Source organism: Cotesia typhae, unplaced genomic scaffold (genome assembly GCF_013202065.1).
Source record: "Cotesia typhae breed Kobodo isofemale line unplaced genomic scaffold, CoteBio_Ctyphae contig_123, whole genome shotgun sequence".
NCBI classification, from domain to species: Eukaryota; Metazoa; Arthropoda; class Insecta; order Hymenoptera; family Braconidae; genus Cotesia; species Cotesia typhae.
In genome coordinates this window covers 747,499-772,782 of record NW_027423715.1, presented here as the reverse complement: position 1 = coordinate 772,782, position 25,284 = coordinate 747,499, and the positions used below count along the sequence as shown (strand labels likewise).

The following is a 25,284-nucleotide window of genomic DNA, read 5'->3' as shown; positions in this document are numbered from 1 at the left end:
TAACATTATAAAAATCATTATAATAAACAATAATAATTAATAATAAAAATAATATTTTTTTTTTATTTTCCAATCACTTTTTTTTTATTTTTTTTTTTATTATTTTTTTTTTTTTAATAAAAGTGTAAATATATTTTTATTTGAGTATTCAAATCGGAGGAAATCAACATAAAAACCTGTTTCCTTTTTTTTAGTTGGTAAATTCTGAGAAATATTGGAATTATGCTAAAATATTTAAAGTCGGCCTTTTTTATGCGAGCCTTTTGCTCCCGAGAAATAAACTGAAACAGCTGGTATTGAGTATCTTAGATACTGATATATTAATTCGTATATATAGTCCGAATTCTTAAACCAAAAAAAAAAAAATATAAAAAATAAAAAAACAAACGGACAATATTACTTAAAACAATACATGTATTACGAAGTATTTAAAACAATAAAATAAAATTACATTATAATAAATAACATTGAAGTAAAAAAAACGCATATGCGGTTTTATCAACGTTGCAATCGTTATCACTATTAATGTTGTTAACTATACAAACATTGAAAACAATACAATAAAAAATACATGAATCGTATTTAAAATGTATTTAAAATATGTGTATGACGAAGTAAGGAAGAAGAAAAAGAAAATAATATGAAAACTACCGATTTCTTCGCACTACTTTGATAGACGCTTTAATCTCTGCAGCTTTACAAATTATCATATTCATCAGTACTTGAATGCTAAATATATTAATTATTAAATATCATTATGTCATTAAAAAAAATATAATTTAAATTTTTATTTTTCATGAATAATTTAAAAAAAAATTGTGAAAATTAATTTCTTTCAATATTGATTTTTTAAAAAAAAAATTTTTTTTTTCAAGTTTATATAAAAAAAAAGATATTTTTTTTTTGAGTTTATGAAAAAAAAAATGTTTTTTTCAAGTTATAAGAAAAAATCGACTAATGAAATTTAATAATTAATAACGTATAAATGATTATAAATAGCAATGACGATAACTATTCAAAAAAATCATTAATAATAAGAAAAGTTGACATAATCATTTTATCAAAAATTTTATAATTTTGGTTTTGTTAGTAACTAAACATAAATTAACCGTAGTTAGTTATCTTACGACTGTATTTACTTAATAACTAATAAATAACTAATGTATTACAAATAAAGAGGAAAAAAAAAATAATAATATAAATATTAATTAAAAAAATAAAAAGCTTTACAATTGTTAGAGTAACACGAAGACAGCGGCGTCGAGCGAAATTAATCGAAGCAACCGCCATTATCATAACACTCCCCCGCTTTAATCTCAAAAAATATTTATTTTTATGCACATTAAAGTTTATTTACCCTCTACGAGAATTGTTACGTCCAGCTTAAAACTAATGTTACTCACAATAAGTACCTCAGTGTAAATTACGGCACTACTCGTGTATATAAAAGTCGGTTATTTTGTTCATCGTATACGTTGGGTATTTTATTAAAGTATTTATATAGATTAAAGATTAAATTGAAGAAGATTATTAATAAAAAAAAAAAAAAAAAAAAAAAAAAAAATGAGATATTTAATTAATAAAAATAAAATATTTAATTACACGTATCTGCACGCATGTACCTTCACTAAATAAATATCTATAGAGTGCCTTTAATTAATTTTCATCACTTAGTTTTGCGATTTATTTTCTCGATCCATCGACGTCACTGTCCTCGACGTCGACATTTAATAAAAAAAATAATAATTCCAGATAAAAATATTCAACTAACAAAAATATGACATAGAGTACTGAATAATTAATATTAAATATTAAACATTAAATAAAATAATAACTATCAAACGTATGATTGCGGAAATTATTAAAAAAAACTACTTCTGATTTTTTTTTACCTCACCTCATTAAACGATTGTCATTATCACAATTTTTATTTAATTATAATATCGCATGTCATTAGAGTAGCGAGTAAAGTCATTAGAGATAAAGGTTAATATTATGTCGGGGGTGTGTCGTTGATCGACTTGTATTAGTAGTTTAAATTACCGAGTGTAAAATTATAGAGTAGATTGATAGACAAACGGTAGAGTCTCATATTACTTTTTATTTTTGTTTGTTGATTTATTAATTAATTGTCATTCATTTTTTTTTATTTTTATTTTTTATTAATTGTTAATAATTATTGAGTCGAAAATTATCGGTACTGATAGTCGCTCAAGAGTACAGTGATTGGAAAATACCTATAATTTTTTATAGGTCATTTTTTATAGCAATTAAATACCATTGAATCAGGCACTTCGATCATAAATGCACTTGATCATATATGTAATGATTATTTATTATATAAATAATCGTTTATAAATATATTATATATAAAAAATAGTCTCGGGAAGAGCGAGGTGAAATTTGAAAAAAAAAAAAAAAAAAAAAAAAAAAAATTTAATTTTAAGCTTGCAGATTTTTTTTTTTAACAGAATAAAATTTTTTTAAAATAAAATTTATAATGTTTTTGAAGACTTAAATATTAAAAAAATTTTTTTTTAATTATTAATTTTGAAAATTTTTTTAAATCAAAAATAATTTGACCCCGCTCTTCTTATTGATATTTATAGAGAAAAAATTAGAGTACCTTGCTGTATTTTTTAGCGACGATCAGAACCCGACTGAAATTTTTATAAATTCATGGTACGAAGATTACTTTATCATTAATCAGAACATTGATCATTAATCATTCGTCATTAACCATAATTTTATTGCTGATTCATTTTAAAATTGATATAAAAATTTAATAAGTTAACAATCATGGTGTTTAAAAAAAATGGGAACTGCGTATGCTTTAAAAAGTGATTAATTATAGTTATTTTATTAATTAATAAAATAATTATTATGAGAATGTGTATGTTTTATTTATTTCATTGTCATTTTAAGGTTTATAAGTAGATATGTTCATTATATTAAATATAATATATATTTATGATTATTAATTTTATTATTAATATTATTGTACTGTAATGATGATGATTATGTAATAAATATTGTTGTTATCATAAAAATTGTTTATGAATTAAATTTTTAAACTATTTTTTTAGCAATAGTTAAACTTTATATACAAATTTTTTCAAGTAATGTTAAGATATATAAAAAGTATTTTTAAACTCACTAAAATTTTTACAGTGACATAAAAATATTTAAAAGACGCATCATATTTAAATAAAAAAATTTAAAATTTAAAATATTAAATATTACTACATAAACTTCAATAAATAATCGTGTTTTAATTTTTTAAAAATAAATCGATTAAAATAGAAAAGAAGAAAATAAAGAAAAAGCGGAATCGGAGAATAATTTTTAGTTTGATTTATATTTGATTATTTCTCAGCAAAACAAATTTTGTTGACACTACGACACGTTTGTTCACAGCAAACATAGTGATAAAAATCTCCAAAAATAATTCACTATGCGCATGTGCCATTAAATTCAATATTTAGTAATAGTAATACTAGTGATCACCTGTTAACATAATATTATTTAAATCAAGTTACTTACGTTGCGTACAAATGAAACATTCACGCATTGAATAAGTGCATTGAATAAAAGCAATTATTCAATAATATTAAATGTGGAAAATGTGTTCTACTATTTCAAATTTTAGTATTACTGCAAACAAAAAAATAAATTGTTGTTATTTTTGCATAAAATTTTTATCATTTATAAAATAATATCAAACTGGAACAAATAATGATCAAAAATGAATTTTTTGACATTTAATAAATGGTAAGTCGTTTTTGCTTCAATCAATTCGTTGAAAATTTTGTTAAGTATAATTTTTTCTAGTGGAACGCTTTAGAAATTTTCAAATGAAGAATAAAAAATAATTCTTATTAATGATGATGAAATTTTGAATAATTAAAATGCAAGAATTTTGTCTACTGTTTTTAGTTTTTTGTTTCTTAGTATCATCGGCAATGATCGAAGAAAAAAAGGAAGATAATTTTTCTAAACTATCAAAAATTCTGGTGAGTTATTAAAGTGTTAATTAATATTCATTTTAATGGGTAAACATTTTTTCTGCAGGTACATATTATAAAATCTTGCGAAAAGAATTATCACGCTGCTGTCATTAACAACCGGACAGATGAAAGTGTAAGTAGACACTTGGGCGGCTTAGAATCAGTTACTGTTAATTTTCAAGATAATTTATTAGTCTCGATATTTGATGATGATTTCACGAAGGGAAAAGGAAAAATTAATTTATTTATCACGACTGTTGAAAATTCGATTGGCGAATTAAACAAAATTTTGTATGATCTTAAATTTTCTCGTTGGTGGAACATACTGAATTGTTACTACATGTGTTTTGATTCTGAAGGAAAACCTTTTATCTATACTTTTAATCCGTATTCAAGTCGAGCTCCTCATCAATGGAAAACAGTCGAAGAAGTATCAAATGCATCATATTATATGGCAATTTACAATCGAGCGTATTACGAAGGTTAATTAATTATATTGATAAAAAAAATTAACTTGGTTCAAAAGAAGAAATCTTGAACGAAAAAAAATTATTTTAAGGAATTCCTTCCTAATTAATTAAATTATTTTTAATGAACTTTAAAGATTTTTTGAGTTGATAAATTTTCTTTCTTAAGCTAAATATTACTTCATTAAAAATTTTTATCCTCTAAATTAAAATACATGAAAGTCTTGAAGTTCGTCAAAGGTCGAAACTCGCAAAAAACGGGCCACGATTAATTTATTGGTTAAAATTTAGACGCGCGCGTAGCGCGCTATTCAAATTTCTAGTGATTCATTAAAAACAATAAAATTTATTTTTAAGACCAATTATTTGATACCTACTTTTAAAAATGTCATAACTCACAAGGTTTGACAACTCGACTTATTTTAAAAAACGGAATCATAAAAAAAATTGTTTATCTTTTATAAAAAAAATTCAGAGATTAAATTATTTAATAAATACAATTTTTTTTTTCATCCATTAATTATCAAATTATTAAATGACTACAATTACTTATTTTCATTGATTGAATTATATTAAAAAAATATTAAAAGTAAACTGTTTTTACCGCCTAAACATTTTTAGAAATTTTTTTTCTAAAATTTGCACGGTAAAGAATAAATTAAACTTCACTAGTAGATAAATAAGGACTTCAATTATTAGATAGAAATTAATTTCATGATCTAATTTTTTTCATTTAACATTGATGGCGAAAGGACTTCCTTAAATCAAGAGGATGTTCTTCAAAATTATTTACTCGATTCAAGTTAATTTTTTTTTCTGTATGCGTATTGATATTTTAATTCAAAACACTTTACATTTATTTATTTACCACTTACAGACAGTATCTGCAAAGGTTTCAATTTTGACCGAACTAAGTATGTCGACAAAATTAAAATAAAAATTACAATTCCTTCCCGAAAATCAGACGGCTTTAAAGATGGATTGCACATTATCGCAGCAATGAAGACTACATTCAATGTTTCTCTCACAGAAATGTCAACTGGATGTAGAAAGTCAATTTATTTCGATTACTTATATCGTATGGAAAATTTCACAGAGATTTTGTGGTGCTCAGTAAGCTCCGATTACTATTTCAATAGATATGAGATGCTAAGATCTAGCTATCCTACAAGCCTCGAAGGCCTATACATCTTATCGAGCAATCAAAGATACCTCTCGCCTTTAGAAAAAATCCACAGATCCTTCGACTTCTCACTTATTCTAGGAACAATAATAATTTCTATCATTACCTATTCAGTAATTTTAGTTACAAACTCGGATCGAGGCTACTTATTTACGACATTTGAAATAATTCGCTTGTGGATCGGTGTTTCATTGAACACCAGAATAAACTCTCTATATCTACGAATTTTCTTCAGCTTAGTATTTATTTACTTTTTGGTAATGCAAATGACACTTCAAGGAGATTTTGTGGATGGTTTGTCTAAAACAAAGTTAAGAAAGAACGTAAATTCTCTGTCGGATTTACGGAATGATTATTATCAGAAAATCTTCAAAACTTATGACGTAGACATAGATGTTTTTAAGCACGAAAATATTGTAAAGGCGAAAATACCCGAAAATAGTTTGCTTGATAGAACGTGTGTAGAAAAAGTTATAAAAGATCCATCAAGCGTTTGTATCGCTTATTTTAATGCATTACTGTCAGAGTTAATGCGAAAAAAATTGTCTAAAAAAACTTTACTAAGTTTGCACTTGTCTAAGTATGCAATAATCACTCGTGTACGAAATTATCTAATTCCTGATGAGTTGCCATTAAAAATTAAGTTTGATAAATTTCTTATGTCTGTTGTTAGTTCTGGAATAAATGCTAAAACAGAAGCTAATATACTTGCGGGGATTATATCTAATTTACAAACTTCGGAATATGTCGCGAGCTTCAAACCAATTTCTCTAGATTTTTTGTATTTCTTTTTTATCTTTTGGTTTGTTGGAATAACATTAAGTTTAATCTGTTTTTTCATCAAAATTTTGGATGGATCTAAGAAATATATATTGAACTGTATTGGTGATAAAGAAATAATATTAAGTGTGTAAATTTTAACAAAAATAATTTAGAGCAAATGTAAAGATGCAGATCTCCAAAAATAAGTTATTATTGCACTACTGCTCTATTTCTTAATATTTGTTACGTTCAAATTCAATGTACGCATGTATGATGGTCATCAAAAGAAGCCCTCTTTGTGTCATTGAGCACATTTAATGGTTATAACGTTTGGGTGAGATAAATGTAATAATAATTATTGTATTTAATGTAAAAAATAAATTTTCATGACAATTAAATTCAAATTTGGATCTTTATGTTAACTTTATTTTATTACAATAGAAAATTATTCAATATCGACAAATTATCATCTATAACTATTACATACTAGATCTACCCTGATAGCCAGTGCTTTCCTGGAAAGTAGTTGACTTTCAGCACATAGAAAAAAAAATAAACTTGAATCAGGAGAAAAATTTTTTAATAATATTTATCAAGATAATAATTTTGAAAATTTTCATTCGCTTTCCAACTCTATCCGTCAAGTTGGCTTCAAATTTCGGCAGTAGACTGACGGCAAATTTCAGTTAAGGTGGCTATCAGGGTACTAAATGAACTACAACAAAAGTACAAAAATTAATTATTATTATATTAATATTAATTATGAACCATAAATAAAAATCTAAACTATTTAATGTATATTAGAGTGTGCCAAAATGTAACTTCCTTGATGGACCTTTTAAAATTGGAATTTTCAGTTCCGCTTTTGAAATCAGCTGTGTTTAGGCCTTTCCTAAGATATTTTGGGGTAAGACGATAGATTTTATTTTCATAGAATTTTTTAGCAGGAGGTTTAATTGGGCACTTCCGGCGAAAATTTGAATTTTTAGCGGAGGTGCCCAATTAAACCTCCTGCTAAAAAATTCTATGAAAATCAAATTTATCGCCTTACCCCAAAATATATTAGGAAAGGCCTAAACACAGCTGATTTCAAAAGCGGAACTGAAAATTCCAATTTTATAAGGTCCATCAAGGAAGTTACATTTTGGCACACCCTAATGTATATCTACAATTATAATGTATAAAATATAATTTATAATTAATTATTCTATGATAATGTTGATTAATTGCTTAAGCAGACTTAATACTGGCGGTAAGACAATTGCTTCCGATTTTTCGGGAGTTGCCTTTTTCCTGGATGTCCTCGGGCGTACGGTTTGCGTGCGTTTGTTGACAGATAATAAATTCCTCGAGCGCTGTGCAAAAATTTTCATCAGGTAATTAATTATTTAATTAAAAAAAAAAAAAAAATTAGTTTTTTCTAAAAACTAACGTGTGCGGGGTATCTTCCCCCATAAGAAGCCATTCTTCGTCTTTTGGGCTGCACCATCCTGTCAGATAGGAAAATAAATTTGCACATGGTGCTGCCCAAAATCCCACCTTCGTTGTTATTGATTCTATATAATACGGCGTTACTTTTGTGTGATCGCACGCCAGAGTTTCTGTAATTTTTAATTACAATTAAATTAAAAATTTTTAATTGTCTAATTTTTATAAAAATATTAATATGAATAAGTGAAGGAAGAAAATTACGTAAAATAGAAGCAGTCGCACATCCAGGTTGACTGGAACCACCATTTACATAAAAATCCGCGTGTCCGTTTGGGCCCCACTGGCCCAGAATCCCGGCACCGGTGTGGATAATGTCGACAAAGTGAGCATCCGTTTCGTCCAAATCCCTTGAACGGTTTCCGTTCATGTAAAAAAATATCGTCGGATCTAGACCTGAAAGCCGTTTCTAAATTCGTCAGCGTGAACTTGTGGCGTTTTTGGGAGGCGACTGTCGATATTGAGGGCAGAGAGGGGATTGAGAGGTGATTAATTACCAGTAATCCGTCCCAGCTTGTCATTGGGCAAGTGGTTCGCCACCAAGCCGGCTATGTGAGCACCAACGCTGTAGCCCAGCACGTGGATACTCGCGACCGGTATCCCACGAGGGTGATCTCTCAAGTACCTCACTAACTGAGCAATACATTGTGAACAGAAATCTGGTCCCCACTGCATTTGCGACAGACATGGCTCGCGGACTAATGATCCGTAGTCGACGATTATTATGTTGTAGTCACCGCGCTTGAAATACGCTTTAAATTTTTCAAAATTGTTATTATAATCGTGAAAAATTATTAGTTAATTATAATCTATATCATTGAGAGAAAAAGAAAAATTTTGTGTCCAAAAGGTTCCAGGGAAAAGCCATCGGGGCGTATAAAAAATTTCTTTTCGGAAATCGGCGTATTTTGGTCTGAAATGTGCAGAAATTAAAAAAAAATTTTTTATATGTCCTTATGGCTCTCGGGACCCACCTAGGATGTCATAAGGGCGTATAATAAAAATTCTTTTTTTTTTCTAAGTCCAAAAAAATTATTAGTTTGAAGAAAAATATTTTTTTTTTGCATTTCTGCATATTTTATGAAACGTGAAAAAATGCAAAAAAAAAATTTTTTCTCCATACTAAAAATTTCTTTTAGACTTAGAAAAAAAAATAGAATTTTTATTATACTTCCTTATGCGTATAATTAAACATTGATTACATTTTTAGATCTAAAAAAATTAGTAGTTAAATTTAATAAATTTTCATTGGATTAAAAAATATGTTAACAAATTAAAATTTAATTGAATTTATCTAAAAAATTATAAAATTATTTTAACCAATTATTTTTATGATTTAAAAAATTATTAATTTAGAAAAATCAATACTTAACTTTTATTTACAATCATTAGATTTAAATATTTATATAAAATTTGTTTTCTTGAATAAATTTTCAAACAAAAATTAGATCTAACAAAATCTAATTAAAATTTTTTGGATTTAATTTTATAAAAAATAAAATTTATTAATAATTAGAATTCAAAAATATAAATAAAATCTTAATAAAAATATAACTGAATTTATTATTGAATGTTATCTATTTAATAATCTTAAATCAGTAATATATCATTGAATATTACAAGAGAAAATAAATTAAAAACGAACTGAACGTTACAAAAATTGACTATAATAACATACTCCTCTATTCATAAACGCGCTTAATAACATAAATGAAATAATTACATATTACAAATTTCCCAGCAGTTAAATATTTCCTAATACTTAATAATAATATCATAAGTAACTTAAATGAGATAGTTCTCGCAATTGCTAGTACTCTCACTAATAAAACTAACTAACCGGTCGACAACCTTATCTATTCCTTCTCCTTTCACGCACAATTTCCGGTATTGCCTTATAATCAATATCATTACAATTATCATTAATTTACAATAATATAATCATAACCACGCTGCAAAGCCCACGAATTAAATAAAAATTAAATCTAAATAAAATTACCATAATCACAATACTTATCCTCACCATTCCTCAAATCAGTGCTCGGCGCTAAATTCCTTCCGCCTCCAAATCCGTGAATTATTATTTTCGTCGGATGGGACCGGTCAAATGTCGTGTATTCCAATGACCGGCGATTCAGAACGTCAAGGAGAACTGGATTTTTTTGAGTCGTTCTGGTAAATTATAACAGTAAATAAATTCTTTACTTTTTCGAGTTTAAAAAAATTTAATAACATTATTTTCAATGTATAATTTTTTTTTTTTTTTTTTTTTTTTAAATAACAAGAATAAAAATAAATATATGGATACACAGAAAACTTTCTTTTATAATTTATTGCAGTGAATAAAACGTCAACTTGACGGACAGTTTTATTTTAAAATTTAGAAGGATGCTTCCGAAATGATTATTTTAATTTAAACTACCGAGAGTCTATTTATGACATAAGTAGTGAGTACTTAGTGAGAGTAAGTCAAGTACTTATTATTTAGACAAGTAAACATGTACATCAAATCCCGGAGAAAGGTGAGTTCATCAGTATTGAGGTCACTTTCAATTTAACATACGTTGATCGTGATCTTGAAATTAAAAGTTTTCTTTTTAATGTTTGTTTTTTTAATAAATTTTTTTTTACAACGTTATACACTCTAATTGTAATTAATAAAAAAGTAATTGGTTAATCTAACTATTCTTATGTAAAATTATGAAATAAAAAATTTTTTTATTAAAGAATTTATTTTTTTTAATCTTTCGAATTTTTTAATTGGAAAATTTAATATTTAACTCAATTGTTAGTCATTAATACAATTATTAATTGTTATTAAATTAAAATTTTAAATTAAGGTATTACCTGGTGTACAAATAAAACTCTATTTGTGGATGCGGACAGATGAAGGGAGGCTTCGCACAAGAAGTACTATTAAAGAGATCTTTCAGAGTTTTATTTTGGCCGCTTACGTTTGCTAAAAATTATATTTACTATTTTATTTAATTAAATAAGAATTTTTATAAAATAGTTATTATAAATTGTTGAGTATAAGTGAATACATTGGCATGCAAATTAGTGAATAAATTAATTGAAACTTTTACAGAATTAATTAATAAAAATAGTTATTGAGCACGTATATTGTCATTGAAAAGCGGAAAAAATTCATTGAGATGTAACGAGACGTCTGAGGATTTTTGCCCTTGACTTATCGTCCTTGTCTTTGTCGCCCTACACGCGACTCGATGAAGATAAGGCAAGATAAAAAGCTGGGAAAGGAAAAGGATAATCGCGAATGAGGCAAAGGTCACTCGGATTGGTGTCAGTCTTCTATTGAATTTATATTCTGGTTATAATTAATTGAATGTTTCATAATAGTGTACTTTGAGCTTTTAGTTTTATGATCATTATTATGAATTATTATTTCATTTTTTTTTTTTTTTTTTTTTTTTAATTGTAAAAGTGATTTTTTTATAAATTTTTATTCCAAAGTAATTTTTTTAATATTAATTAAATACAAATTAATTTTTGTAAAATATTAATTTTGATAAAACTTTGTTATCAAAAAAATTTTTAGAAAAATATTTTTTATTTTAATAAAATATTAATCTTTTAAAAAATTTTGTTGAAAATCATTAAAAAATTTTTTTTTTATTAATTTTGATAAAAAGTTAATCTTCACAAAAATTCAAATGTAAAAAAATAAAAGAAGAAATTTATTTTTAAAAAAATTCACAAAATATTTATAAAAATAAAAATAAAACTTACATGTTTGAAAAAACAAAAAAAATGTTACAAAAAGAAGATGTAGAACAAAAGTGACCGCCATGTCCGGCACTCCCGGCGTATGTGATATAACATCGGACGTGTCTGGTATCACCGATGGTAAAAATATATTTTTTTTTGGACGTGATTCTTTAACGTTTGATGTCGCGGTTTAAAATGTAAACTCATCAGGGATCCAAGAGAATTTAGAAAGTACAAGTATATTACGATGGGAGTCCCGGCATTTCCCCTATTCACGGTCCAGCTCTTACGCATGCGCAATCGATCAATTATTTTAATCAAAACTCTTGTTTGCAATTCGGAGGATTAAAAAATCACAAAATTATACACAAAAGTTCTGAGTTGAGCGGTTTAATTTATATTTATTTTGCGGTAAAGTATTAAGTAAATATTAATCTTGATACTGATAAGGAAGTACGCCGTCTATTATTTATATAGGAGCCCTCCCCGTTTTGAATTTTTATGCAATCGCTATTTCATTGTTGGTTTTCTCAAAATGACGAGACGTTGCGCTTCATTTTTTTATTTATCATTTATAATTATTTGTTGTCATTTTATTGTTTGTATTTGTTAACCAGCCGTGTGGGAAATTAAAAAGTATGCATTTTTTATTATTCTTTGAATTTTATGCAATAAATGTAATGATGTAAAGGATGATTAAATGGATTTTTTATATCACGCACGGACAATAATCATAATACTGAGATCCACTGGAAAGTAAGCGGATGAACGCGATGGAATGTAATTAATAATTAAAAAATGCATTTAAATACTGGGAGGACATGTCATTTGTTGTCCTGAATAAGCGAGCATGGTGGTTATTAGTGTCGAAAGTTTTACGGCAAATACAAAAATATTTCATTTAATTACAGGAGTCGGGTTTTATCAACTCTTGATTTACGCATACTGGATTCCATTATGTCATGTGGAACGTTGCGTTGTTTATTTTTTTTTATGAAAATTATTCTTTATTTAAATTGAACTGGACTCAAACTAATTTTATTGTGGTATTTAATCACAAGATTTAATTATTTTGATTTTAAGTGAGAAATTCATTTTTTTTTATTTGATCATTTTGAATCAAATAAAATTTATTTGAAAGAAATTTTTTAGATAGAAAAATTGTGTTAAAAATAATTTAATTGAAAATTTTTTAAATTTAAACTTCTAATATATTTTTATCTAAATTATGAATTAAAATTAAGAATTTTTATCTAAAAAATTGAATAATTAAGATCAAATTAGGATCAAATTAATTTTTTATCAAAATAATTATAAGCTACTATAATATATACTATAAAATTCTTAAAAATAAATTTGGTAATTAAAATTAATGAAGAAATAAAATTGAGGTGAATTCATAAACTTTTAATTTAAAAGATTTTTCTTACACTTTATTCTCAAATAATTAATTTTAAAGGTATTATTTAATAATACAACTAGATTACAATGTACATACATATTTTACATAATTATATGATGAAATAATTAACAAACCATCCAGTATATTTTTTGCAATTAACGATTAATTTTCATTATTTTATTATTAATTAATTACTTTTACAAGTCGGTAAACATTAATCATTAATCATTCATCATTACAATAATAAATATCAATTTTATTATTTATAATAAAATTCTACTTTTGACGTTAGTCACCTTTCAAAGAATTGGTTTTATTGTCAATCAGCAATTGAAAAATTTAATATATATATGCAATATCGAAGGCAAGAAGAAGTCGCTAAGTTTTACATTTTATTATTGTATTATTATTATTATTATTATTATTATTATTATTATCTTTTACCAAGCAAAATTTTACCTCTACTGACATTCTCAAAAGCTTATTATACATTACTTCATAATTCATAATATAACATTTACTATTTTGGTACGCAAGGCCTACCCGAGTAAAAAAGATTTTAAATAATTAGATACGATTATATATAATTTATTTATAATTGTATATCATCTATATATAATTAGATACAATTGTATAAAATTATACACAGAAAAAAAAAACCAAGAAAATATTTTTCTTCCTAATTATTTTTTTGAGCGAAAAAAAAATTTTTTTTTTGACAATAAATTTCATGTATTCCAACAAAATTAATTCTCTTGCTTTAAGAAATACGTATCTTGATCCAAGAAAATTTATTTAAGCCAAGAAAATCTTTTTGTTTTGAGAAAATTCAGCCTCTTCCTCTAAAAAATTTAGTTCTTGATAAAATTAAATTTTCTTGTCTTGAGAAAATTTCTCTCATGCTCCAAAAAATTAAATATTAGGTCCGACGTTCGATTCCTGCCCATGCCGAATTTGTTTTATTTCAAGGGAAATAATTATATATCATTTCTATCCAATTTTATCGGACAATTTTTTTATATAATTATACATAATTGTATTAAATCTTTTTTTCTCGGGTACGTATTTATTCACTTTCTTCAAATTCAGCAATACAAACAACTATTTTTACTCTAAAAATTTCAATTAAAAAATCGTCATTTGAAATTATTTAAAAAAAAAAATGTTATTTATTGTCCTTAAAAATTATTACTTTCATATATATATATTTTTTTTTTATTGGATTTATTTAACTCCTTTATTGTCGATATAATTGATACATTTTATATTAAATATACCGATAAAATTCGTATCAATTTATTTATTAACTATTTCATAATTTTATATATTTATTTATTTTTTAATCTCTTTTTTAATTAATTAATTAATAAAGTAATAAATCGGTAAACTAATTTATCAATATATGCAATAATCAAAGCGAAATAATCATTCTATATAATTAATAAAAAAAATTATTTAATATTTAGAGATATGATTTAGTTTCACGTACGCACACTACAGAAATTACATTTAACCGCATACAAACTAAATAAATCAATAATAAAATTGAATAATATCAAATAAAATTATCTATTTAATCCAGAGATATATTATAAATAATTAACGTTTATGTACAAAAAAAATTCCATTCATCCAACAATTGCAACGTAATTATAAAATCGATAATAAAATTAAACTACAAAGCAATAGACTAAACAAATTATTATAACAATAATTTTAATAATTATTGTTATTAATTATTTATAATTATAATATTAATAATAAAAAAAAATCTTTCGGCACTTTACACACAAGTATATTTTACTGTCATAAAATTATTATTTTTTTTCTTAATATATATATAAATATATCAGAATTATTGTTCGACAGCATCAGCACTTAGCTTATTATCATTATTCTTATTTTTATTTTATTATTATTGTTATATTTATTTTTTTTTTCAATTAAATATAATTAAAGATATATTTGTATTTCGGAGATCAGGGAGACTATCAACTTAAATATCTCAACACTATTAGGCCTGATACTACACTCCATCTAATGATAATTATTTATATTTTATTTATTTTTTTTTTTTCATAATATTTCTTTATCGATCTTTCGCAGATACTTTTCTTTATTTCATCATTGACATTTGGAGAAGTTTTTTTTATTTATTTGATAACTTATGTGCTTATCTATTTTATTATACTTCAAGTTTTTATAGTACAGAACAATGCGCGTAAATTTTTGATAAAAAAAAAAATTGGTTGTCTGTAACGCATTAATCATTTAAAAGTTGATGTAATAATTTGAAAATTGGTGTAATTATTATTATTTATAATTAATATTATCAATAATAATAATAATTAGGCAAATATTTTTAAGACTGGTTAAAAACATTAATTTTTAATAGTCAAATATTATTCACAGTTTTTGCAAACGTTCATAAATTTATAAGACGTTATGACGTCAAAAAACTAAATTATTAATCTATATTTCTTCTTAAATTATTTCAATTTTTCCAATTACGTATTTAATATCTCAAATTGGACTAAAATTTGTTCGGATTCATTAAAATTTACCGCGTTATATATATTTAGCCAAAATTTCCTTAGCACTTGCGAGAAGTGACGCCACCTAGCAGCGCAGAGCCGAATTACCAAAAACATTTTTTTTTATAATAAATTTTTACACGTATTGCTCTTGATAAAAAAAAAATTGTCATTTAAAATAATAACATATATTTCTAAATAATTTATTAAATATTTGACTTTTATAATATAAAATTTCTACCTAACAAAAATGAATAAACAAAATTTCTATTTTTCTAAATAAATTATACAATTGAAAATTAACAAATATAATTCAACTGTTATATTATCAATATTATGTTTAAAATTTTATATATAATTTATTATATTAATACGTCTCATCATCAATATTATTATTTCCAAGCATTAACATTTCAATAATTACTTTTTTATTTTTTTAATTACTGTATTCATATATTTATGTTGCCATAATTTCATTCAACAGAATTGATACTCTATTTTTTTTTATTAATATATTTTTTCAATAATATATATACATATATATACATAAATGTATATGCATATATATATATATATATATATATATATATATATATATATATATATATATATATAAATTTATTAATATAATCAATAATCGACAATACTCTATTTTATAACGGTCATGTATATTAATATTTATATATTTTTTTAAATTATTTAAATGCTTTATTACTCGATTAAAAAGGTCTCATGTAAATTGACTAATTTCTCATCATGAGTTCGTTTATTAAATTAATTTTTTTAATTAAAAGTTAGCTTCTTTTTAATAATCGGACAAAAAATTAATTTTACTATTCCTTTCATTGTTTTACTTTCAAGTTTCAATAACTTTCATATGTTATATATATATATATACTATATATTTCTATGTAATTTGCGTAAATATGTTTCAAAAATCCGTTTTCCTTAGTTACTTTTATTACATTAAAAAAAAAAAAAAAAAAAAAAAAAAAATATTGAAGTAATATAATTATTGAATAAACTTTCATACGGTTTGATACTTTCGTCTTAATAATACAGTTAAATTTATATAAATAAAATTTATCGCTAAACTTTATAATTGAATAAGTTAATACCTAAAAGTATCAGCCAATTGTGCTTTGTATTGTTATTGTCTCCACTTGTATTTATTAACATCCATCATTTATTTAAATATAATATAAATTTCAATTTATTAAAAATTTATTTCCTAATAAATAAAGTTTCCATATCAAATGTGCTGTAATCAACACGTGCGATTAAAAACAAGTGCTATTATTATTAATAATTATTTTGATTACTCAATTCCATATAAATAAATAATCCATTTTTTTTTTCCTTCATATTATTGTCAGTATAAGTTATATAAGTATAATTATCATCATTTTTTTTTTATTTTTAAACTATTATTGTTGAAAATTTAATCAATCAATTCCTGGTTCGAATTCTATCAGTTATTTAAATTACCAAAAAATTTTTTTCATCAATCTTTTTATAAAAAAATAATTATTTATTATTATTATCGTTATTGTAAATACTTTCTTCGTTGGCTTTTAGCACTATTATCTGTCCTCTTAGGTATTTTATTTTTTTCAGAGGAAGTAAATATATATATATATTCTTCTTTTAAATTATTTTATACTTTCATTGTTTTCTTTTTTGATTTTTAAAATTAAAGTCTTAAAATTTTTTCAATTGAAGTCTTAAAATTTTTAGACTAAAATTAATTTATCATCTTGGGAAGAAATAAAAATAAAAATAAAAAAACGAACCTACCTGATGAATAATTTAACAAAAAAAGGACTAAAAATACTTGTAATTTATTCCCACTGCTGCTGATGCTGCTGCTGGGTGACATCATGAGAGTGATCGTCAATCGTAGGCGGCTGGACTTGAGTTTCATGAACATCGCTGGCGAAAGGATTTGACGAATGAAAGGGATTCGTATTGTTTGTCGTTGATCCGTAGTTAATTACTGGTTGGCTGCTATACGAGCTGGCTTCTGTTTGTCCGCCGTCATTCCACCCTGCATTTACGTCTACTGATGGTTGCTTCTGTGATGGATTAATTATTAGTATTATTATTGTTGTCATTAATATTTATTAATAGGTCACAGGTCGATTAGGTAATTGAAGTATAACACTTACTATAAACTCGGATTGCATAACTTTGGGTGGTGGCGGGACTGGTGGCTTGTTTTGCCCGAGATCGTCCAGTGGGTTCCAGCTTCCTTGCTCCTCCATTGCTGGATCAGCCCATGGTTGCAATTCTCCGGAACAGAAAATTCCGTAGAATGTTACACCGAAAAAGTGGACGCATGCGGCCATTATGAAGACGTTCCTCCAACTTTCTCTGTCCTTTAATTTAAAATTAACTAATTATTTTAATTGTTTTGAAATTTATGGGAATTTAATTTTGAGATCGCTGGTTTTGATTAATTTTTTAATTTGTTTTTTATGAATTGAAATTGCAAGAAAACAGTTTAAAAAAAAAATACAGTTTAATTTTTTAAAAATTATTTATAGGAATTTTTTTTTTAATTTTTGTGCAAATTAAAATTTTAATAAAAATTCAAAATAATATAAACTTTAAAAAAAATTTTGCATCAGTAAAAATTTCACAAAAATTTTTTTAAATAAAATTTTGAAAAAATTACTCAATAAATTTTTAACATTATTTTATAAATTCAAATTTTTAAAAAATCATTTTTAATTAATTTTTGATCAATCTTTATTTTTTTTAATATTTTCAAAAATTTCAATACAAATTCAAAAGTGTAAAATTTTGAAAACACCACTTTTAATAAATTTTCAAAAAAAAAAATTTAATTGATTTTTAACTCTAATTTGTAAATTCAAATTTTCTAAAATTATTTTTAATCAATTAAAATAGCTAAGAAGATTCCAAGTACAAAAAAATAGTAAATTATTGACAATATTACAAAATAATCAAATTAAAAAAAAAAAAAAATCATGACAAATATCATAAAAAAAAATACAATATACCTTATTTTTCGTAATAGTATCGACGAAGAAAGGAACAAGCAATCCAGCGATAGTTCCTATACCATTAGACATCCCCATCAAAATACTAGCATACCGTGGAGCGATGTCAAGGTGATTGACATTGAAACCAGAAATAGCAAACCCGCTGCAGGCCACCCCGATCGCCAGAGCAATCGTCGCACCAGCTCCGTTATTGTTAGTGGTCGCGTTGGCAACTACCAAGAAAAAGAGCGCTTCCATTCCGAACCCTCCGCAGTTGAACAACTTTCTTACATTGGTCGTAGTCATTCTTCCCGTCTTACGCAAATGATCCGCCAGTAATCCACCGCATGGTACTATTATCGTCATTAATAAATGAGGCAGCGAGCCAACCACTCCGGTCTAATAAAATTAAGTCAATTTTATTCAAATTGCTCCCAAGTAACTTCTTTAATTACTATTATAATTATTACCTCAACTAGGGGCATATCAAATGATTCATGCATAAACCGCGCCTGGAACAGCACCAGTAAGTAGAAATTCCACGATCGACAAAAGTTTGCGACTATTATTGCGTAAACCGGCATAGAGGTGAAAAATTTCTTCCATGGGGTTGAGGAAAATGTGGGAATCGGTTGAGTATTCAATCCTTTTCCTAAAGAGTCTTCTATGTAATGCAATTCCCGGGCGGAAATACAAGGATGTTTCGATGGCCGCTCAAATGATAACCAGAGCCAAAAGCAGTACCATATTAATCCGCAAACACCTAAAATTTTTTTTAATTTTTAATAATATTAAAAAAAATAATTTGATTTAAGGAAAATAAATTTCAACTAAAATTATTTTAAATTCTTGAGTTGAGAAATATTTTAAAAAATTTTAAGTGTATTTAAATTGATTCGAAATTTTCTCATTTTAATTCAAAAAGTTGAAACTCTTCAAAATTATTTTATTTTATTTGGTTCAAAAACTGTTTTTGAAACAAGTTAATTTTTTTTTCTTAATGTTAAAATTAATTATTTTGTAGAAAAAAAATTTTTAGTTTGGAGAAAATTTTTTTTTTTGTATTTCTTCACGTTTCACACAAAAATACGTTGATTCCCGAAAAAAAAATTTTTTTTATCATGATTATTAAAGAAAGTAGTTTTAAAATGAATAATAAAAAAATCGATAAAAATTGTAAAAATACGGAGAATAAAATTACCGTAGAAATAAAAAGATGCTTGCCAACCGAAGGAATTGCTAAGTAAAGCAGAAAGTGGCATTCCAATAACAACTGCCGCATATGAACCGCAAAAAGCGAGAGTTGCCAGTCTTGATCGTTCTAATGGCGGTGCCCAGTATTTCCAGATACCGTGACAAGCTGGATAAGTCACTCCCTATTAAGTAAATAAATTTTACTTATAAATAATTAATTCATTTAAATTTCTTTCTTAAAAAAAAAAAAAAAATGTCATTGAATTTAATTTAAAAATTTTGAGCAATCAATGTAGAATAAAATTGATAATAATTACTTCAACAAGTCCTTTAAGAACTTGAACACACATATCAACAGCAGCATGAACGGACAAAGCACCAGGTACAAGAAGATTAAGGAATGAAGAGGCAGCAATAGCCATTCCAAAAATTCTGTTGGCAGGATAGAGCGAGGCCAAAAATCCTCCAGGCACCTGGGTGACAAGATATCCCCAAAAAAATGAGGAATCCAGCAAGCCCTCGGTACCCACGGTCCAATTAAACTTGGGCTGTCCGTCGCTGTTTGTGTCGTTCTTCATTATCAATTTGGCCATGCTCATGTTACACCTCATTCCGAAAGAAATAACAAAACCTGAATTCCGAAAAATTGAAAAATTTAATTTTAATAATTTTTACCAGTTTAATTGTCAATAATTGTTAATGTATAATTTACATAGGATTTAATATCAAAGAATAAATCAAATTAATTAAAATGGGAAATATATATTGAGTAAATGGGTTACCTAAGCATGCGAGGGTGGCGATCGTGTACCTCTTGGATAAACAAGGACACTCGGGCATACAATATGTGTCAATGTGACGTAACGGCGGTCTCTCAGGTTCTGGCAGCGAGTCCAGGGACCCACGGGGCTGCAAATCGCGGTCTTGCTCATATCCCATGTTGTCCTTAGCGCTCTCATTGTTCGGCATCGCAAACTCTTCATATCCTCGCTGGTTTCTTCTCTCGATACGCAGTCTACCGAAATTTGATCAATAAGTTCTTAATTCACCGCGCAATATATTCTCTATTGTCGTACTCGCACTCAAATACTCTCACGCCTTTGTCTCATCGATGGGAAATTACTTTTTTAATGATGTCCTATAGACTTTTTTAGTTCTTTTGGGAAAGAATGAGTACAAAAAAAAAAAGGAGGCTGGTGTGCGATGAATAAATCATTGTCTTTTCATTTTTATTCAGATCCTTTTTTTTTAATTGTAAATCTTTTAATTTTACATCATTATTATTTAATTTTGGAACTTTCATCGCTAAATCATGAAGAAAAATTAACAGATATTATGTATGGAAAAAAAATACTTGTTTTAGAAAAAAATTTTGCTCTAAACTCGCTCGGCTGCCCAATTTTAAAACACAGTGACTGCAAAATTTTTATATCTGATTTTTTCTAGTATTGCTACATTTCTTATAACTTTTAGAACTTAATTTCAAGTAATTTTTCTTAAAAATATTTAGATTCAAGTATTTTCTATTCAGAAATCAAATTTTTTATCAATTTGGCGCGCAAACTTTTTTTTAATACGAAAAATTTTTTAAAATCTTAAAATTCGAAAAGTCATCTTCTCACGAAACAAACTTTAATCAAGAAAATAATTTTAAAGAGCTTTAACGTCTTGATTGGAGTTAAAAAAATTCTTAAACTGCCATTTTCTTGGTTTAAGAAAATTTTACTTAATTCAATAATTTTTCTCTTGATTAAAATTAATTTTTTTTTAACTTCCCGCTAAGAAATAGATGTCCCATTTTTTTAATGCAGGAATTTTTATTTTTGATAATTTTTCGAATATATTTTCTAACATTGGAAAATTTGAGAAATTAATAAAATTATAATAGTATTTCTTTAAATTAAATTTGTAAATTATTTCGTATATTTTTTAATTACATTGAAGAGTAGAGTGAAGTAAAAAAAATTATTATCTCAAATTCATTTTTTTAATTAAATCAAGTTAATTTTTTTTCCAAAATAATAAGTTTTGAGCACTTAAGTATGACAATAAATTGATAATTAATAAATTATTGATGAAATAAATAATCAATATTGTTTAAGGCTAACAAAAATTTTTCAACTCAAAAAATAGTTAATATTTATTACGCGCGTTTGTGATCAAATCGTAACCAAAACTGATTATTTCATCATTCTATGCCAACATACATAACTTTAATCAAGTTTAACCTTTCTAATGTCAAACATGTCATAGATTAATTTTACAATGACTAACCACACTAAAAGTATTTAAAAAATCTCAAAATTAAGTTTATTATTAACATTGAGCTTTTTTGTAGAATTTACAATGACATAAATATTTTTTTTGCTCTAATTTGAAACAAAAAATTTTTTTTAAGTTTCAAGACTCAATAAAGTCTATAACTTTTGAGGAGTAAACATCTTTAAGGTAATTAATAGAATTATCTGCCTATCAAGGCGGTTTTACTCGATATTAAATCAAGTCATTTGTATATAAATGGCTTTTAGTCACTGAAAATTAAGATAATATATTTAATACTTGCTAAATTTGGTTTGTATAATATTTTTGTCTTAATGTAAATTAATTATTAAAAAGTTTAAAAAATTTTCATGATTATTTTATAAAAAATTGTCAATGTAAAATCTATTTACTAAACGTTATTGACATAAAAAAGAGGAGGTTGATCGTGACGAAGATAATGAAAAAAAAAAAAAAAAATAAAATAATCCGTGACCGAGCAGATGATAAATAAGAAAAATATTTAATTGACAGCAAACACTTTTTTAAATTTAAAATTAAAATCTATTTTTATTTCTTTTTTTTTTTTTGTGAAGTTTATTATTGTAAAATTAGTAGCATTAATTTTCAATTAAATCAGATAATAATAATAATAATTTTAAAAAAAATTTTTGACCCAAGAATTATTTTTTTTTTTCCTTATAAATAAAAACTTTCATTGTCATAAGATAAATAATTTATTTGTAAAAACGAAAATAAAATAATAATAATAATAATAATAATAACTTACTCAGCAAGCTTGCCATCAACCCTAGATTTAATAGTCGCGAGGGCTCCGAGACCCGCTGCCGCGAATCCGGACATCTTTAAATTATTGGGGTTGCCTTTGGATTAATATTTAGTTGTTACGTTTTGCAGCCCCTAGAAATAAACAATAATTAAAACTTTATTTATTTTATTGATTGAAACGTCACAATATACATATGTTTTATCCAGTTCAATAAATTTTACAATAAAAATATGAATATAAATGGAAGACGAGAGCGATGACTGTCTATTCATACAGAGGAAATGAATCTGCCCTGGTTACGTAAAATACAAAAGTTATAAGATACAAGTGGTAGTAAATGTGTTAGGTCGACAAGTGAGTACAGGGAATCCTTAGGGGTTGAATTTTATAGTACAGTCCCGCAGTAGATACCAGGAATGTTTATTTAGAGTAGTTGCCCATCTACCCTCCTAATCCTCGGTACTTTCGAGGGATTTTCTCTCGAGAATTGGAAAAAAAAAAAAAATAGAAGAGAATAAAATAACCCCAAGAAGCGAAAGGAGTGAAAAGATAAAACTACTCGAGATTTAACAGATATATATTGAACAGATAACATCGAGGATTTAAAAAACCTTTTAGTTATTTTATTAATATTTATTGAATTTTTTTCGGGATTATTTTTTTTTTTAAATAATTATTATTTTATTTTTTTTTTTTTATTTAATGGCCGTAATAACGATCTAGGGATAAAGAGAGAGATTTGAATGTATAAATGACGTGACATGATAATAATGAAACTAAAAAGCATGCATGCACGTGTTTTATAGATAAATGAGTGAACAGTGAGTAGAGGGTGAATCTTGTACGTGAACAAGAGAAGGGAGATAGGGAAGGGAGTAATCGTAATGGACTGTCACAGCAATTGACCAATACGTTAACGTTTGCCATTAATGGTTTGATGTCTTTTTTTATTTATTCTATTATCCCCCGTGGATTATCAGATTGTGAATTCTATTTATTGCTCATTTGAAGCTTGTTTCTTTTTTTACGACTTTTATTATTATTTTTTTTTTTTTAGTGGATAAAAAAAATGATGAGGCAGTACATGGTTACATTATACTAGAGCAATAAATATTCATGGGAATATTAATAGAGGAGGAGTATTATAATGGTAATATGTAGAAATATTTACGGCAGTCATCCCCGAAAAATTTTAGCCACTATCGATCGCGTGGGGTTCTTACCCGCTTATAGACTACCAAAATATGCAGTTTAATTTTTTTTATATCGAAATTTTATTGTAATTATTGTCTGAGTAGGAGGAAATTTTTTTGGTAATTAGTAATTATTTTTTTTTTTTATAAAATTGGAAATATTGAGGGGATTGAATTTTAAGAAATTAAATATGAGGATTTAGATAAAGTTTTTTTCTTTAATTAAAATTAAAAATTAAGCGTAATTTTTTTTTTATAAAATTTTTTCTGTTAAATTAATTAATTAAAATTTTTGGCTCTTTTTTTGCAATTAATTTTTTTGTAAAATAATTTATTTAAAAAAAAAATAAAACTTGGAAAATTTTGTAAGTGAAAATTTTATTTTTAAATAATTAAAACTTTTTGTAATTTTACTAAAAATTATTGAAATAAATTTCGGTTCCCTGAAAAAAAAAATTTTGGTAAAAATATTAATTAGAATTAACTTTTATATGCAATTATATTAATTAATAAATTTTTAATAAAAAAAATTTTCATTCACTGAAAAAACACTTGAAATAAAAAAAAAAAATATATCAATAAAATTTGCACTTAAAATTTCACTGAAACACTGAAAAAAATCACCAAAAAACTTCACTTTACAGCATAATAACTCCCACAGAACATAAGTATAATATAATAAAATATATATGAGTGAAATAAATATATATAACACTATTTAACATTCACAACTATTGATCACTGGAAAAATTGCAACGGCTTTGGGAAAAATTTTCCAACAAGAAAAAAAAGACGAAAAAAATAAAATTGCACAGTGAAAATTATTAAATAAATAGCAAGGGGTTGGATAAATGGATTGATTATATATAATAACTAATAACTAATGACTAGTAACTCACCAATAATTAAGTCCAGGTGAGCGTAAGTGCGGAGTGGGTTCGAAAGCGCGGGATCGCGACGATGAACGTCGTCGTCGTCCTCGGCGAGCTCGTAGCTTCCTCGAAGAGCTTCTCGTCGGCGCCAGCGCATTTACATCTCGCCCTCCCATTGGACAGAGATTCACGACGCATCGATATCACTGGCCAATAAAACTGACAACCCCTTCTCAAAATGACCCTAGGCGGAGCTTTTCCTGGAGCTTTTACCTGTTATATTAATAATAATAATAATTAAAATTATAATAATAATAATGGACATTCTAATCATGATAATAAGTGAGAAATAATAATCAAGTCGTGTCTTGACATAAATAATTATCACAAATCATT

The 25,284-nt window shown here is 25.5% G+C and overlaps 3 protein-coding genes across 3 annotated transcripts; 1 reads left to right on the top strand and 2 right to left on the bottom strand.

Moving 5' to 3' along the window:
- Positions 1 to 4,041: 4,041 nt before the first annotated feature.
- LOC141535079 (uncharacterized) lies at positions 4,042 to 6,829 on the top strand. Its single transcript, XM_074254859.1, has 2 exons — positions 4,042 to 4,489; positions 5,352 to 6,829. Exons 1-2 carry the CDS (start codon positions 4,348 to 4,350, stop codon positions 6,569 to 6,571), a joined length of 1,362 nt encoding a protein of 453 aa, XP_074110960.1. The 5' UTR covers positions 4,042 to 4,347; the 3' UTR covers positions 6,572 to 6,829.
- A 606-nt stretch (positions 6,830 to 7,435) lies between these two features.
- Positions 7,436 to 11,776, bottom strand: LOC141534863 (phospholipase A1 member A). Its single transcript, XM_074254470.1, has 7 exons — positions 11,658 to 11,776; positions 10,755 to 10,866; positions 9,931 to 10,079; positions 8,405 to 8,659; positions 8,112 to 8,303; positions 7,852 to 8,020; positions 7,436 to 7,774 (listed from the first exon to the last, which is right to left on the bottom strand). The coding sequence occupies exons 1-7, from the start codon at positions 11,716 to 11,718 to the stop codon at positions 7,660 to 7,662; spliced, it is 1,053 nt and encodes a 350-aa protein (XP_074110571.1). The 5' UTR covers positions 11,719 to 11,776; the 3' UTR covers positions 7,436 to 7,659.
- Positions 11,777 to 17,055: 5,279 nt separating this feature from the next.
- Positions 17,056 to 25,028, bottom strand: Vglut (Vesicular glutamate transporter). The gene is made up of 9 exons (XM_074254195.1): positions 24,916 to 25,028; positions 22,824 to 22,954; positions 20,557 to 20,789; positions 20,092 to 20,405; positions 19,782 to 19,956; positions 19,051 to 19,343; positions 18,599 to 18,979; positions 17,741 to 17,950; positions 17,056 to 17,647 (listed from the first exon to the last, which is right to left on the bottom strand). Exons 2-9 carry the CDS (start codon positions 22,895 to 22,897, stop codon positions 17,414 to 17,416), a joined length of 1,914 nt encoding a protein of 637 aa, XP_074110296.1. The 5' UTR covers positions 22,898 to 22,954; positions 24,916 to 25,028; the 3' UTR covers positions 17,056 to 17,413.
- Positions 25,029 to 25,284: the final 256 nt, after the last annotated feature.